This window comes from Bison bison, unplaced genomic scaffold (assembly GCF_000754665.1).
Source record: "Bison bison bison isolate TAMUID 2011002044 unplaced genomic scaffold, Bison_UMD1.0 scf7180017864265, whole genome shotgun sequence".
NCBI classification, from domain to species: Eukaryota; Metazoa; Chordata; class Mammalia; order Artiodactyla; family Bovidae; genus Bison; species Bison bison.
This window is the reverse complement of record NW_011494837.1, coordinates 585108-601819: the sequence shown is the minus strand read 5'-3', so window position 1 is coordinate 601819 and position 16712 is coordinate 585108. Positions and strand designations below refer to the sequence as shown.

Here is a 16712-nt window from a genome sequence, read left to right as displayed (position 1 = left end):
TCTCCTTGCCGTCCAAGGGACTCTCAAGAGTCTTCTCCAACACCACAGTTCAAAAGCATCAATTCTTCAGCACTCATCTTTCTTTATAGTCCAACTCTCACATCCATACATGACCACTGGAAAAACCATAGCCTTAACTAGATGGATCTTTGTTGGCAAAATAATGTCTCTGCTTTTTAATATGCTGTCTATATCCTAAGTTGCAGAGATGAGAAAAGAACAAGGCAAAAGAATAAGTCTTCCTGCCAAATAAGTCCTCTTTAAAGAGCTTACTCAGAAGCCTCAACTATTGACTCTTTCACCTCACTGGCTACCCTATCTGTAAATGAGGCTGGATTTTTTTTTTAAAGCAGGACATATTGCTGCTTCCATTAGTAATTGGGGTCCTGTAAGTACGAAAGAGGGGCTTCCCTGGTGGCTCAGTGGTAAAGAACCCACCTGCCAGTGCAGGAGAAGTGAGCTTGATCCCTGGGTTGTTAAGGTCCTATGGAGAAGGAAATGGCAACCCACTCCAGTATTTTTGCCTAGGAAATCCCATGGACAGAGGAGCCTTGCAGGCTACAGTTCATAGCGTTGCAAAGAGTCGGACATGACTTAGTTACTAAACAACAACAAAGTATGAAAGATTAGGAGAGTGGATAGAGGTAAACAGTTAACATTGACAGTTGTAAATACTTTTATGTAGATAAAAACCATTAGTCAATCAATGGAAAATGTTGATGAAAAAATATATAGCCTGCATATAAATTGAGCTGCCACTGCTGCTAAGTCACTTCAGTCGTGTCCAACTCTGTGCAACCCCATAGACAGCAGCCCACCATAAATCGAGCAGATGGTTCAAAATTAGGAAACTGGTGCTCTTGATGACTGACAGGCTGAATAGTAGGAAGCATTGCTCCTAAATATGGTAATTGAAAGTGGACTTCATTGCCTCCAAATAGTGCTTCAGGTTGGGCAGAATGAGAACTCCTACTGTCCCCCACCGCCTTTTCCCCAACAGCTTCATTTTCACTTCTGTTTAATTTGAGATTGCTCTCAAATTACAAAAATGCCATCATTTCTTTTCTTGAGGTCATCATTCCCTTCTTCTACATGGGAGAGTTTGCCATGTGAAACAACTAACTACTGGTGTATTTTCAGATGGCAGTTAGTTTGAGACAGCTGGGATAAGAAGTTGAAAATAGAGTTAGAAGGTAATTTAGGACTCCTCGTCCCTCCTTCCCTCCCTACCCCAGAGAAACCCCATTCTCCTGATCCGCCTCCTCAGGAGCTGCCTGCTCACACTCCCCTTAACATTAAAGCGCTCCAACTTATTGGCCGCTTCCTCGAGAGAGCCATGTCCACCTTGTTCCCCTCACTGTTTACCCCCGTGTGACTGAGACACTGTGGTTTAATCTGGATCGACCCTGTGTGGAGGAGACAGAGCTGCAGCAGCAAGAACAGCAGCATCAGGCCTGGCTCCAGAGCATTGCAGAGAAAGACAACAACCTGGTACCTATTGGCAAGCCGGCCTCAGAGCACTATGACGACGAGGAAAAGGAAGAGGAAGATGAAGATGACGACGAGGACAGTGAAGAGGACTCAGAGGATGACGAGGACATGCAGGACATGGATGAGATGAATGACTACAATGAGTCACCTGATGACGGAGAGGTCAATGAGGTGGACATGGAAGGCAACGAACAGGATCAGGACCAATGGATGATCTAGGTAGACAAGAAAGGGTGGTCTCAAGAAAGGGGGTCCAAGGACCGCCCTGGACCCCCTGCAGAACCAGCTGATCACCCACCCCCATGAATCCTCATCCTCGGGCACTTCCTCAGCTGCTGCCAGGACCTGATCTTCTTGGTCCCTCCCAGGCCATCAGTCTGCCCTTGAATCCCCCGGGCCTAAGCCCAGCACCCTCCCTTCTAGCCAGCACATCACCCATTGTTTGTCAGATCTAGTTTCTTTCTAACTTTCTTTAATAAAGACACAGGACTGAAAAAAAAAAAAAAAAGGTAATTTAGGAGTTTTAAGGGGCTCTCCAATCAAGTTGGGAATCAGCTGAAATAGATGTGCTAAAGTCAGAGATTTTAAAAAACATAGCAGTTTTATTGAAATATTAATTTTGGAGGGCAAGGTTTAGGTCTGGCCAGAGGACTTGCTCGGAGAAGGCAATGGCACCCCACTCCAGTACTCTTGCCTGGAAAATCCCATGGATGGAGGAGCCTGGTAGGTTGCAGTCCATGGGGTCCCTAAGAGTCAGACAGGACTGAGCGACTTCACTTTCACTTTTCACTTTCATGCATTGGAGAAGGAAATGGCAGACCACTCCAGTGTTCTTGCCTGGAGAATCCCAGGGACGGGGGAGCCTGGTGGCTGCCGTCTATGGGGTCACACAGAGTCGGACACGACTGAAGTGACTTAGCAGCAGCAGCAGCAGCAGAGGACTTGCTAACACTCTCTTGAGCTATGATTCATGTCCCAGAATTCAAGCTTTCCTCCTCAGGGAGAGATCCTGCTTGTCTAGGTTTACTGCATGGTTAAGAACAGATGAGAATGCATGGTTTCAAGAAGCATGTGGGTCGCTGCGCCCAGGAGCTTGAGCCCCGAGCCGGCCTCTACCCCGAGCTCGGAGCCCCAGTGGGCCTGGCCCGCCGCCGGCCCCACCCATCCGGGCCAAGGAGGCCAGGGCCGTGGCTGAGACGGAGGAGCGGAGCCTAGACAACTTCTTCGCCAAGAGAGATAAAAAGAAGAAGGAGCGGAGCAACCGGGCGGCGAGCGCGGCGGGAGGCGCTGGCGGGAGCAGTGGAGCCACGGACGCAGCGGGCGGTGGGGCAGGGGCGGGACCCGGCCAGGCGATAGCGGGACCGCGGACCTGGGGGCCACTGGCCCTGGGGCCGCCACCAAGGTTGTGACAAAGGAGGAAGATGAGTAGAAAGAATTTGAGCAAAAAGAAGTTGATTACAGCGGCCTAAGAGTTCAAGCAATGCAAATAAGTGAAAAGGAAGAAGATGAAAAGAGAGAAGATCCAAGTGATAATTGGGAAGAAGGTGGAGGTGGTGGTGGTGGTGTAGAAAAATCTTCAGGCCCTTGGAATAAAACTGCTCTAGTACAAGTACCTCCTGCTCCAGTAGTTGTTACAGAAACCCCAGAACCAACAATGACTAGTGGCGTGTATAGGCCTCCTGGAGCCAGGTTGACCACAACAAGGAAAGCACCACAAGGACCACCAGAAATCTATAGTGACACGCACCCATCCCTGCAGTCCACTACCAAGCATGTAGAAAGCTGGAAATACTGAGCCTTCCTAAGGGTTGACTACCTCAGATTTGCTGCACTCATTGTGGACTTCATGTGGATCACAACTTCTGGATAAAAAGGTTACAGCTATTAAGTATCGATGTGAAACTTGAAACCAGTTCTACTGGATTCCTATCAGAAATCCTGCAGAAAGTCAGCCATCTGGGTTCTGATCTGCTTTAATAAAAGATGAAGATTTAAGTGACCTTAATTAACCTGTCCTGTGCCCCATCTATAAGGAACACTCTGAGGTGGACTGTGGCTGGATTAGACTTCCTAGAACATGCTGCTCTCAAAAGAACTGATGTGCTTGGAAAATCTATAGGGCTCTGATTTATAATTTAAAACTTTGAGTTGTATTGTGAGGTAACCACAAATTAAATTCAAACTGTGGTCACCAAGTGGGGAAAGGGGTAGGAGGGAAGAATCTTATTTCTTTTAGTAATTTTTTATTTGGGTAATGCTTTTTCTGTGTTCCATATTAAGGCTTTTTTTTTTTTTGCTATCACTTGGAATAGTTCTTTTACAGAGCATATTGCTTAGCTTAGTAACCTGAAGTATGCATTGGAATTGTGAAATGTCTCATGAATTTGCCAATCCCTAGAGTGGAACTAAATGGCCTTTAATGTAAAGGGCAGTAAATGCAGGGGGCTCTACTTCAGGTGCTGCTAAAGCCTCCTCTAATCAGGTCTAAATTGTATAGTAAACTGGTGGAAAGACTTTGTTTAGTTTCTACTCAGGCCAAGGGAGTCACTGTCCTGTCCTTACAAATTCAAAGCTGTAAGAGCAGAACCTCAACCTGAAATACACTTAAGTTTCACAGATCTTGCATGATCTTTGACAAGAATTCCAGATGCTCTTGTGCCCAAACATTTAAGGTGTTAGGTATTCTGTAGATGCAGTGATTGTCCCAGCCTAGCTTTGGTATCAATCTTTTGGTATGTCTTTAAGTTGATCATTTTGGAGAGTCAGAGGCGAAAGACAGGTGATGTAGCACTTCTGTTTTTAATAATTACAGCTTAAACCATCCAGTAATTTTTAGTCCTGAAAAGGGACACCAGGATGCTACCCAGGATTACTGAAAAGTCTTTCCGTCTAATGAGATAGTCTGAATTTCCTAGTTTTGTATCTTCGGTAGAAATATTTCAAAGTGGCATGTGACCACTTGATGCAGAGTCTGGGTTTCTCTATAATAAAATCCCTTTGCCACATGTAGGAGTTGCAGACTTGCTACTGGCAAGAGTGAAGCAAATGGGTGAGTAAAACTATCCTGTTGTGGGAGCATTTTCCTCTAGGAGTTGAGTCTTGATAAAAGTGTCAATGCAGGAATCCCACTCCTGGGAAGCGAACAGAATCACCTGATGGAACCTGCAAAGTGTATCTGGGCAATAATGTTGGAGTTACTTGAGGTGGCAGGCAGGATGCCTGTGTTCTGATGTGCTTGGGTGAGTAGCTAAGCCAGCCAAGGAGAGGTTGGATGATTGAAAAACAAAGGATTCTTGGTTAATCTGAAGACATCATATGGGAAACAAAAATCTTTTAACAAATAATCTCTTGGACCTTGAGCCACATAAATCCCCTGAAAAGTGCATTTTTCCCAGCAAAATTTTGTTGGGGGTTATGTTATTGAGGAACTGAGATAAATATATGGGAAAAGTTATTTAATGGCATAGAAATCTAAAGACCTGCAAGGAGACTTAAGAATCCCAACCCTTGTTACAACTTTTTAAAAGATATGTGGAATTATCGAAGTGCACGTGAATCAAGTTTTAATATGCTGAATGATGGGTGGATGAGGCTGTCCATTGTACCATTTCTTTCTTTGAATTCTCAGGCATGGTTTGGCAGTGCAAAAACTATGTGTCATTAACAAATTCAATACAAAGTAAATATATGGGGAAAAAAAAAAAAAAGAAGCATGTGGCTCTCAATGAGAGAGAGGCAGAACCAAGAAGGTTGTTTCAGTTTCACAAACTGAGACATCAAAGAAGTCCTCCCCACCCATGAAGAGGAATAAATTTAGAGAGGAGAAATAGAGTAGCTAGAAGTGTCATTTTAATGGAGTCTTCTCTATATGAAAGCAGGGAAAAGAGATTTCACCCATAAGGAAAGGAACAGGTTAAAAAGTTTGTCTCCTAACTGAGGTGATTGTAATAAATTTCTTTAACAGTCTTTAAGAAGAAGATATAGCAACCTACCTACTTGCTGCTAAGTCACTTCAGTCGTGTCCGACTCTGTGTGACCCCATAGATGGCAGCCCACCAGGCTCCCCTGTCCCTGGGATTCTCCAGGCAAGAACACTGGAGTGGGTTGCCATTTCCTTCTCCAATGCATGAAAGTGAAAAGTGAAAGGGAAGTCGCTCAGTCGCGTCCGACTCTTAGTGACCCCATGGACTGCAGCCTACCAGGCTCCTCCATCCATGGGATTTTCCAGGCAAGAGTACTGGAGTGGGGTGCCATTGCCTTCTCCCCTACCCACTTGAATGGGCTCCAAATTGAATTTAGAGAACCATACTCAGCTGTGGGTCTATAATTAGTTCCACGGATGGTTTGGCTGTCAGTAGATCAACCTGGGCTAATATTAAGAAACTTAGTGGCTGGTGATGTGCAGCACTTCTGCAGGTTAGCCTGGTAGCATAAGGGAACAAGATTATAAGGAAGCTCTTCAGGTAAGGTACTATTCTATAGGAGATATTGCCATTTTTTTCTACATCAAGGAATATCTTCAAAAGAAATTTTTTTGTAAAAGTTGTGTCAGATAAGTACAAAATGATTGAAACCAGAGCCACAGTTAATAGTATCAAAGTATGCCAGCCCCCTGGTGCCTACTGTACTCAGATTGGCAGAAATGACATTCAAAGAACAAAATGGAAATTACGTTATCTCTTTCCACCATCCCCAACAGTATAGTGATCTCCTGTCCCAAGACATGGTTATTACCTTAGGAATAATCTTCTTTGATATGGATGGGAACAGCTTTCTTCTCTAAACATTATTGATCATTTGAGGCAGCAGGGGAAGGAGGCATCCTGAGCTCAGTGTATCATCTTAAAATATTCTAATATCCCAATTTCAGGCTAGTCCTGTGCAAGACCTGCTGACCCTGCCTAACATACTATACTAGTCAGGGAGAGTCCTCAGGAACATCTGGGCATGCAGCCAATTACTGAGGCTTTTTAATTAATCTTTTGTTTTCCAGCATATGCATCTCTCTGCTACCACTGGTGAATTATGGAACTAGCCTAGACTAACTCCAGGGCTATTTTTAAGGGGATCGTCTAATTTCTGACACCACTTTCTGAGCGTTAATCTTTAGGCAACTATCCTGTCTCCTCAGAGCAATTGACCTCTACCTTCTGAGAGCAGATTAAGTTGTTTTACTTAAAAAAAAAAAAAAAATTAAAAAAACAACTTCGTGATTATAGCCAAGAAGACACTTGAAATGGGACTTCTTAAAGCCCTAAAACCTGTCACCCAGGCACAGATAAAACACTTGCTTCCTCCCTACCTTTGAACCCAAAAACAGTCTCTTGTGAGCTTATATCCACTATGAGAAATATTATTTTTAATGATTTAAGGTGAGTAATAGAAATCAAAAAGTAGAGACATAACTTTGCCAACAAAGGTCCGTCTAGTCAAGGCTACGGTTTTTCCAGTAGTCACGTATGGATTTGAGAGTTGGACTATAAAGAAAATATAGCACCAAAGAATTGATGCTTTTGAACTGTGGTGTTGAAGAAGACTCTTGAGAGTCCCTTGGACTGCAAGGAGATCCAACCAGTCCATCCTAAAAGAGATCAGTCCTGAGTGTTCATTGGAAGGACTGATGCTGAAGCTGAAACTCCAATACTTTGGCCACATCATACAAAGAACTGACTCATTGGAAAAGACCCTGATGCTGGGAAGGATTGAAGGCAGGAGGAGAAGGGGACGACAGAGGATGAGATGGCTGGATGGCATCACCGACTCTATGGACATGAGTTTGGGTAAACTCTGGGAGTTGGTAATGGACAGGGAGACCTGGCGTGCTGCGGTCCATGGGGTCGCAAAGAGTTGGACACTAGTGAGCGACTGAACTGAACTGAACTGAATAGAAATCTATGATCCTCTATTAGGAAATGTCTTGAAAGAAATTACAAGTCTCATTTTATAGTAAAATAGTCTCTTATATGTTTTTGCAGAGGGATAAAGTCAGTTTCTAGATAACTAGATACTTCCTGAGCCCAAACTAGTTTTTAATATTAAGCTCTCTTAATGTTCATTTGTTGTTAATATGTTAAGGTTGCTGATCCTTTCTAAACTGATAAGGAGAGAAAAGAGGTAATTTTAACCTGATAACTTTTCAAGAATCTGGTCTTACTGTCAAACTAAGAGATGTGCTCTATTAATATCTTCTAAAATTCTAACTTTTGCCCCATTCCCCAACATAAATGCTCTCATTCTATCATATCCAGTTTTATATTCTTAACATTTAAAACAATCTGAAATTGCTTCACATATTCAGTTGATAAGTTGTTTATTACATTTTTCTGCATCATAAAATTAAACTCATAAGAGCATAAATCTTACATTGTTCAATAATGTTGTTTTAGTTGCTAAGACACGTCTGACTCTTTGCAGCCCTATGGACTGTAGACTGCCAGGCTCCTCTCCATGGGATTTCCCAAATACCTAGAATATTTCTTAGTAGTTAAATGTAATTTTGTACAAATGGACTGATAGTGATTTTTTAATTTTCATTTTTTGGCAGTGAATGATTACTCATCGTGCCAAGGATATCATTTTCAACAGATTTAGTAAAACTTATCAAATAGGGTCTCTCTTAGAAACCTTGTTCTAGTCTTACTGATATTGATCTATTACTGGGTTATCTCAGATGGCCTGAGACACTTAGGTAATAATTCCTGCACTCTTCACTTGGTTTGTAAGCATCCCCTGTCCAATTTAGAGAATCATCAAATGTATTTGTTCCTGAATAGGGCAGAGGGAAATTAATCAGTGAAGACTATTTCAGATTCTTTAGAGGAAAATGAATCACACTTGAATCTGAAAGTACCAGCTCACATATCTTGTCCTGTCCTAATTAATTAGTGTAGTTTCTTCTTTCTAATTATCTTCCACTAGAACTTTAGAAGTGAAGAAAAGAAAGTTGATTAATTTTATCCCTGTTAAAACAGCAAATTAAAGGGTAGCTTCTCTGGAAACAAAAGAGTTTGTAAAGAAACTGGGTGATTATGGACAAGCTAGCCAACTTCTAATTACAGTTAAGTGATTAGAATTATAGTTCAAGGCTACTCATTTGAGCTGTGTTTTCTGAGATTTCTTTAAACGTTCAACTAACTTTTTGTTATTATTGTTATTTTTTTCCTAATAGCAATAGCGATGGTTTTACCACATTGGCACATGAAAATTCATAAAATCAAAATAGTATGTATTTTAGGACAACAAAAATTAGGAAACTCTGTATTCCAAAGTTTGTTGTACAGTGAAGGACCCCTAAGATATTAGGTAAGAATCTGAGTAACAGGAAATAAATTCTGTCTAACATAAAGAGATAGATTTTTGGAAGAATACTACTAGGCAGCTCACAGAATAGAAGGGAAAGCTGAGTAAACAAATTCCAGAAAGCCAAAATCAGGGCAGCTCTGGGAAGTCTTTTCACTAGCACATTACTATTAAGGTGACCAAGCTCCAGGGACCTTTCACCTTATGTCTTTCCATTTGAATTTTAAATTTTCAGGAGTAAACTACCAAAGTGAACATAATGATGTGAGGCAGCAATTTTCCCTCTACTCCTCTTTTTACATGAAAGCAACGTGATGAACTCAAAAGGGAATTTTTTTTTTTTTAGGTTACACTTTTGGCAGTATGAAGAAGACTGGGGTATGAAACTGAAATCAGTGAGAGTGTAATTCTTAATGATAACAACCATTTGTTGAGTGTTTACTATGGACCAGACACTGGTATTTTGCATCAATTAGCTTACTTAATTCTCATAAAAACACTAAGAGTTAAGGGTAGTAATGATATATTTTACATTTAAGAAAACGCAGGCTTAGAGAAGTAACTTGTTTAGATGGTGTATTAGCAGTTAGGAGTAATCAGGAGCTGTTTTAGTAATTTGAAGCAAGAAATGATGAGGACCTAAGCTAAGTTAGTGAGCCAGAATCAGTAAAGCTTAGAGAATTGTTGTATAGGGGATGTAAAAAAAGGAAAGAGTCAAGAATAACTCCTAGGCATCTGGGTCAGAAAGTGAATGGACTTCTATTCAAAAGGAGAAAGTCTTGATGGTACAATTAAGTTAACTTAATTGACAAGTTAACTTACCAATTTAAGGTCTTTTACTTGTCGGTGGATCATGTCAGCAGGTCTCCCATTATACTCTTGCCCTCTTGCAATCTCTTTTCCACTCGATCTCCACCACGGCCCCACCTCTCTCACTTGGTTACATACAGTCTTTCCCTTAATAAATATATTTTAGACATACAGGCCTTCAACTTTTCCTGAGTGGTGAGTTCCTCCCTTCCTTGCAGTCATTGCTCTGGCTATTTCCTTTGACTGGGTGGTTCTTTGCCCAGATCTTGTCATAGCTTTTTTCCTTCTTAACATTTACTGGGTGAGATGTCACCTCTCTCAGACAGGCTGCTAAACTAACCCTCCTCCACCCCATTGCCTCCCACCTCAATCACCTTTCATTGTACTTAGCACTGTTCACAATTGGTATCTTAGTTATTTATTGCTGTTTACCTTCTCTAGATTATAAATTCATGAAAGCAGAGACCATATATATTCACCATCTAGACATGAAGACAATCCTCTGTAGCTCGCATCCTGCTTGCTAAGTCGTTTCAGTCGTGTCTGACTCTCTGCAACCCCATGGACAGTATCCTGCCAGGCTCCTCTATCCATGGGATTCTCCAGGCAAGAATACTGGAGTGGGTTGCCATGCCCGCCTCCAGGGGATCTTCCCGACTCAGGGATCGAACCCACCTCTCTTATGTCTCCTACATTGGCAGATGGGTTCTTTACCAGTAGTGCCACCTGGGAAGCCCCTCTGTAGCATTTGCAAACTCAGTGAGTATGGAAAATTAGGAAGTCCTGTATGTGAGCTAAAAGAGACTTGTGAAACTATTTTAAGTTGGTGGTAACTTTCAGCAAGCCTCAAAATGTGAATTAAGACAACACATTATGCAGATTTATAATTAGTAAACCTTAAACTTCTATAAAGAATTCACACACAATGATCTCCTTGCAAAAATTATGATTTTGTTTAATCCTTTCATCTTCTTAGTGGCAGATTTTAGAATTGGAAAAACTGGGTACTTTTAACCTGAGGAAAAATGCATTTTCGGTAATTGCAAATTTCTAAACTTTGTCTCTTTTCTTAAAGGCTCAGTCTCAAGATATAGTTCCAACAATAGGATTCAGCATACAGAAATTCAAATCGTCTAGGTAATTCATTTTATTAAACTTGTGATTAAGAAGTTGTGGGTGAAAAATGGTATTAGATCTATCTGGTTATTCCTGCTACTCTTAGAAAAAGGAATCTGTTGTTTCAGAAGCCCACTGACGTTAAAATACTCGTACTACTATCTCTGGGTTATTCTTCAGATAAACTCTTCTTAAAAAAATTTTTAATATAAATTTATTTATTTTAATTGGAGGCTAATTACTTTACAGTATTTTATTCGTTTTGCCATACATTGACATGAATCCACCACAGGTGTACATGTGTTCCCCATACTAAACCCCCCTCCCACCTCCCTCCTCATCCCATCCCATCCCTCTGGGTCATCCCAGTGCACCAGCCCAGAGCTTCCTGTATCATGCATCGATCATATATGATAATGCACATGTTTCAGTGCCATTCTCCCAAATCATCCCACCCTCGCCCTCTCCCACAGAGTCCAAAAGACTGTTCTATACATCTGTATCTCTTTTGCTGTCTCACATACAGGGTTATCGTTCAGTTCAGTTCAATCGCTCAGTCGTGTCCGACTCTTTGCGACCCCTTGAATTGCAGCACGCCAGGCCTCCCTGTCCATCACCAACTCCCAAAGTTCACCCAAACTCACGTCCATCGAGTCAGTGATGCCATCCAGCCATCTCATCCTCTGTCCCCTTCTCTTCCTGCCCCCAATCCCTCCCAGCATCAGAGTCTTTTCCAATGAGTCAACTCTTCGCATGAGGTGGCCAAAGTATTGGAGTTTTATCTTTTTAAATTCCATATATATGTGTTATACTGTATTGGTGTTTTTCTTTCTGGCTTACTTCACTCTGTATAATAGGCTCCAGTTTCATCCACCTCATTAGAACTGATTCAAATGTAATATTTTTAATGGCTGAGTAATACTCCATTGTGTATATGTACCACAGCTTTCTTATCCATTCATCTGCTGATGGACATCTAGGTTGCTTCCTTGTTCTGACTATTATAATTTTACTAGCAAAGAAAAATATATTTTTTATATGTTACTATTATAAAATCATATTTATATTCAAAAAATGTATTCTGTGGCACTTGAAAGCTGGCCCAAGTTGAACACTGTATACTCAAGGGTGGTTTCTTTGATTGATAATAATTTAAAGTTTTAGTAGCTTATAATGTAATAATTTTTGTTGTTGTTTGTTTTGTCTTATAGTTTGTCTTTTACAGTGTTTGACATGTCAGGTCAAGGAAGATACAGAAATCTCTGGGAACACTATTATAAGTAAGTATGTTTGCAAATGTTGGTTAACTAGATGGTTATATTTTAACAACAAGTAGTGATTAAAAATCCAAATGATTATGTGGGCTAGGTTGCAATGTTTATTTTTATGTAATTTAAGTATACATCCTAAGTTTTTAAAAAATATATGATCATACTTGACATTATTTGTCAAATGGTTCAGATTCTTCATAACCTTGGGCCTTGCATGTTCTGTTGTCTCTGTTTTTAATGTCCCGTTCTACTCTACTTCTCTGCAGCTTAAGGTTGATATATTCATTCTTTAAGGACTAGCTCAAAAGTCACCTCCTCTATGGAGATTCCATTTATTGTGGAGATGCCCAATTATTCTGGCTCCATTGTTGGCACAGTACTTCACCATTCATTTTTCTCTAATCTTATAACCATATAATCAAGGGGGTTGGATTTTTTTCTTATTCAGATTATTTCTTCAAGATCAAGTATGATTCTGGGCACACAGATCAGTATATAATTACTGAATAAATTTAGTTAAAATAGCAGCATCAACAGTTGATCCATTTGTTCAACAAGCAGTTCTAAACAAGATGTTTTGCTGCATGTGCAAATCAGGTGTTCACCAGTTACTTCAGATTAACAGCTATCAAGTTGCTAGGATCCAAATATGCTATGTTTGTGGTATTCTGCATTAAATTCTCTCAGGGAAATGTGAGGTATTTTTGTTTTTAAGGCAACTTGAGTTTTCAGTATAGGATTTTTTAAATTCCTCTTCCAATTATTTGGTAAACAACTGTTTTTAAAAATGTATTTAATACTTAAAAAAATTTTTATTACAGAAAATGTAAAACTACATAAAAAATAGTATTTAAAGGAAATTTTTTTTTCCAATTTTAACATTCTTTTTCTTTAAAATCTTTTTGGAAGAAGTTAATGAATTCAGGAATATTTTAGATACACTGTAGGTGGAATGCTGAATATGATTACTGTTCAGAAATCTATAGTAATAGTAAATTTTCTGTAGCTATATTTTTCTGATTGTGAAAGAACAAGTACATTTTAATCTATTAGACTGAAAAAAGGTTAAAAAGATTAATTAAGTCTACTGTTGGCAAAACAAGCTACTCTTACAGATAATGTAACATCTTTTTAGGGTAATTTTTCAATATCTGTTAAAATGAAAAATGTTCATACCCTCCAGCCATAATTTTTGCTTTCAGAAAAGTACAGATGACTGGGACTGCTGGGCAAACATGTATATGAAAGAATGTGTGTTGAGAATTATTTATAATGATATTTTTGTCATATCTCAGTTATATAAAGAAAATTATTCTTAATAAAAATGTAGGCTTACTATATATTGAGAGAGAAGAAAATTCTTAGTGTAATATGTACTGCATCATCAATAGCATTTGGGTACTAATGAGATTATAAAGGAAGTTTACTTTGTCATTCATTTGATCCTGTAATGTTAATTATTGTATAGCTTTTGCATATTTCTCTTTGAAAAAGTAATAAAGCCTAAGATATAAAGAGTGCATATTGGGAAAGGAGTAAATGTTTAGAAAATATATCTTTTAAGTATGTTTCTTCTGTTTTGAAATAACATTTAACATAACTGAGAAAGGAGCCTTCTAAAGCATGCACCATGTGCTGTATAGTTTTCATTTAACATTCTCTGATAAGTCAGGAAAACATAAAAAGAATGTAACTCTCATGGCAACCTAATATTTTCTTATATTCCTTCCTATGCCAAAATTTGCTTAATTATTTCTCTGTTTTGGACATAAAGATTGTTCTCAGTTTTGGAAGATTATAAACAATTCTTCAGTTAACATATTACTGTATAAATCTTTGTCATACTTCATGTTTCCTTAGTATAAATTTCAGAAATGAAATTATTGGCTCAAAGTGACTGAATGTTTTTAAAGCTCTTGATATATATTTCCAGTTGTATCAGTTTCTATATCCACTGGTAATGTATGTCTATAATAAAATGCATTCATCTTTTTAAATGATAGCAGACAATGGTATTAAAAAGTTGTTTTATTTTTTATATGCATGTGAGTACTAATGACATTGAACTTTAAAAATCTTGATTTATGACTGAAATAAGTGAGTCACAAAAAATATATGAATGTCTAGTAAATATATGAAAATATATTGAACTTAACAAGAAATTAATAAAATGCAAAGTAAAATAATATGGTGTTAGGATGGTAAAAAATTGAAAAGAATAAGAGCCATGCTGGCCAGGGAGTGGAAAAAGTGCTGATAGTATTATAAAATTGATATAGCATTTCTAATTTGTCAGTGTTTATCTAAAACTTTATTATGTATTCCTAGGCATTCTGTTCCTAAAGTATCAAGAAATTTTTTAAATGTATTTGGGAGGCTGTTTATCCCAAAGTTTTTCATAGTAATGAAAATTGGAAGTATGCTATGAAGCCCAACAATAGAAGTTTGATACAATATTTAATGACATACTCATTATACTTTACAGTATAATGAAAGATGTTATTGAAAGACGTCTTTCAAAAAAAACTTTATTGAAAGCTTCTTTATGCTTTAATGTTTCATATAAAAGTAGTTCAAACTACTATAAAAAAGATCAAGGAAGTGTACATATATATCAGAAAGGCAGAATAAAACAGCAAGGTTCCATTTAAATACAGATGTAGATATTCATATATGAATATTCTTGCTTGGAAAATTCCATGTACAGAGGAGCCTGGCAGGCTGCTGTCCATGGGGTTGCAAAGAGTTGGACAAGACTGAGTGCATATGCATACACACATTTACAAAGAAAATGCTAAAAATGATATATTTGCAAATATTAATGATTGTGCCTGTGTAATAGGATTATGTTTTTACCTTTTTTAAAAACAATTTAATTTATGACCATGCTGAGTTCGTTGCTGCACATGGGCTTTCTCTAGTTGTAGTGATTGGGGCTACTTCCCAGTTTCAGTATGCAGGCTTCTCATTGTGGTGGCTTCTCTTATTGCAGAGCATGGGCTCTAGGTTTCAGAAGTTGAGTCGCTTTGGCTCAGTAGTTGTGATTCACAGGCTCTAGAGTGTGGGTTCGGTAATTGTAGCACATGGGCTTAGTTACTCTGCATAATGTGGGATCTTCCTGGATCTGGGCATCGAACCCGTGTCCCTTGCATTGGCAGGTGGATTCTTAACCACTAGAAAAGCCCAACTTGTTATTTTTTTAAATTATGAAATGAGTCATTAAATTTACCATGTTATGACCAAATGAATAAAAATTACTTTGCACAAAATGTGACTTATTTGGTTAATATATTAACCAAAATATGGCAGTATTAATTCCTCATATAAACTAATAAGGAACAGCACCAAGGCCTGTAATGATAAATCATCAGAGGACATGAAGACATAATAAATGGTTTAAGATATGCAAATGAATAGTTAACATAGAAAAATGTTTGTTTATCATTAATTTTTCTCATTCTTTGTATTACACAGAGAAGGACAAGCCATTATTTTTGTCATTGATAGTAGTGATAAATTGAGAATGGTTGTGGCCAAAGAAGAACTTCGTACTCTTCTGAATCATCCAGGTACATGTCTGTGTCTTTCAGTCTGTAATGTCTGTGCTTTGGGGTCATCTATGATGTTTTGTTCTTTGATGTCAACAAAACATGTTGTTTACACTGTATCAGTTCAGTTCAGTCACTCAGTCATGTCTGACTCCTTGAAACCCCATGAACCGCAGCACGCCAGGCCTCCCTGTCCATCACCAACTCCCAGAGTTCACTCAAACTCACGTCCATCAAGTCAGTGATGCCATCCAGCCATCTCATCCTCTGTCGTCCCCTTCTCCTCTTGCCCCCAATCCCTCCCAGCATCAGAGTCTTTTCCAGTGAGTCAACTTTTCGCATGAGGTGGCCAAAGTACTAGAGTTTCAGCTTTAGCAAAATTCCTTCCAAAGAACACCCAGGACTGTTCTCCTTCAGAATGCACTGGTTGGATCTCATTGCAGTCCAAGGGACTCTCAAGAGTCTTCTCCAGCACCACAGTTCAAAAGCATCAATTCTTCGGCACTCAGCTTTCCTCACAGTCCAACTCTCACATCCATACATGACTACTGGAAAAACCATAGCCTTGACTAGATGGACCTTTGTTGACAAAGTAATGTCTTTGAATATGCCATCTAGGTTGGTCATAACTTTCCTTCCAAGGAGGAAGGGTCTTTTAATTTCATGGCTGCAGTCACCACATCTGCAGTGATTTTGGAGCCCAAAAAAATAAAAGTCTGACACCGCCTCCACTGTTTCCCCATCTATTTCCCATGAAGTGATGGGACCAGATGCCATGATCTTAGTTTTCTGAATGTTGAGCTTTAAGCCAACTTTTTCACTCTCCTCTTTCACTTTCATCAGGAGGCTTTGTAGTTCCTCATCACTTTCTGCCATAAGGGTGGTGTCATCTAGATATCTGAGGTTATTGATATTTCTCCTGGCAATCTTGATTCCAGCTTGTGCTTCTTCCAGCCCAGCGTTTCTCATGATGTAATCTGCATATAAGTTAAATAAGCTGGGTGACAGTATACAGCGTTGATGTACTACTTTTCCTATTTGGAACCAGTCTGTTGTTCCATGTCCAGTTCTAAGTGTTGCTTCCTGACCTGCATATAGGTTTCTCAAGGGGCAGGTCAGGTGGTTTGGTATTCCCACCTCTTTCAGAATTTTCCACAGTTTATTGTGATCCACACAA

At 39.2% G+C, this 16712-nt stretch overlaps 1 protein-coding gene and 2 pseudogenes across 2 annotated transcripts in view; all 3 read left to right on the top strand.

Annotated features, from left to right (window-relative positions):
- The window catches only part of ARL6 (ADP-ribosylation factor-like 6), a 40614-nt gene that overhangs the window by 5658 nt on the left and 18244 nt on the right, over nt 1-16712 (top strand). Inside the window, exons 3-5 of the mRNA XM_010848387.1 lie at nt 10676-10737; nt 11928-11996; nt 15462-15556. Coding sequence (XP_010846689.1) covers nt 10676-10737; nt 11928-11996; nt 15462-15556 — 226 coding nt within the window. The remainder of the gene's footprint in view (nt 1-10675; nt 10738-11927; nt 11997-15461; nt 15557-16712) is intronic.
- On the top strand, nt 1322-2131 carry LOC104994733 (annotated as a pseudogene). The gene has a single exon (XR_825984.1). The product of XR_825984.1 is annotated as an anaphase-promoting complex subunit 15 pseudogene (transcript).
- LOC104994736 lies at nt 1794-3286 on the top strand (annotated as a pseudogene).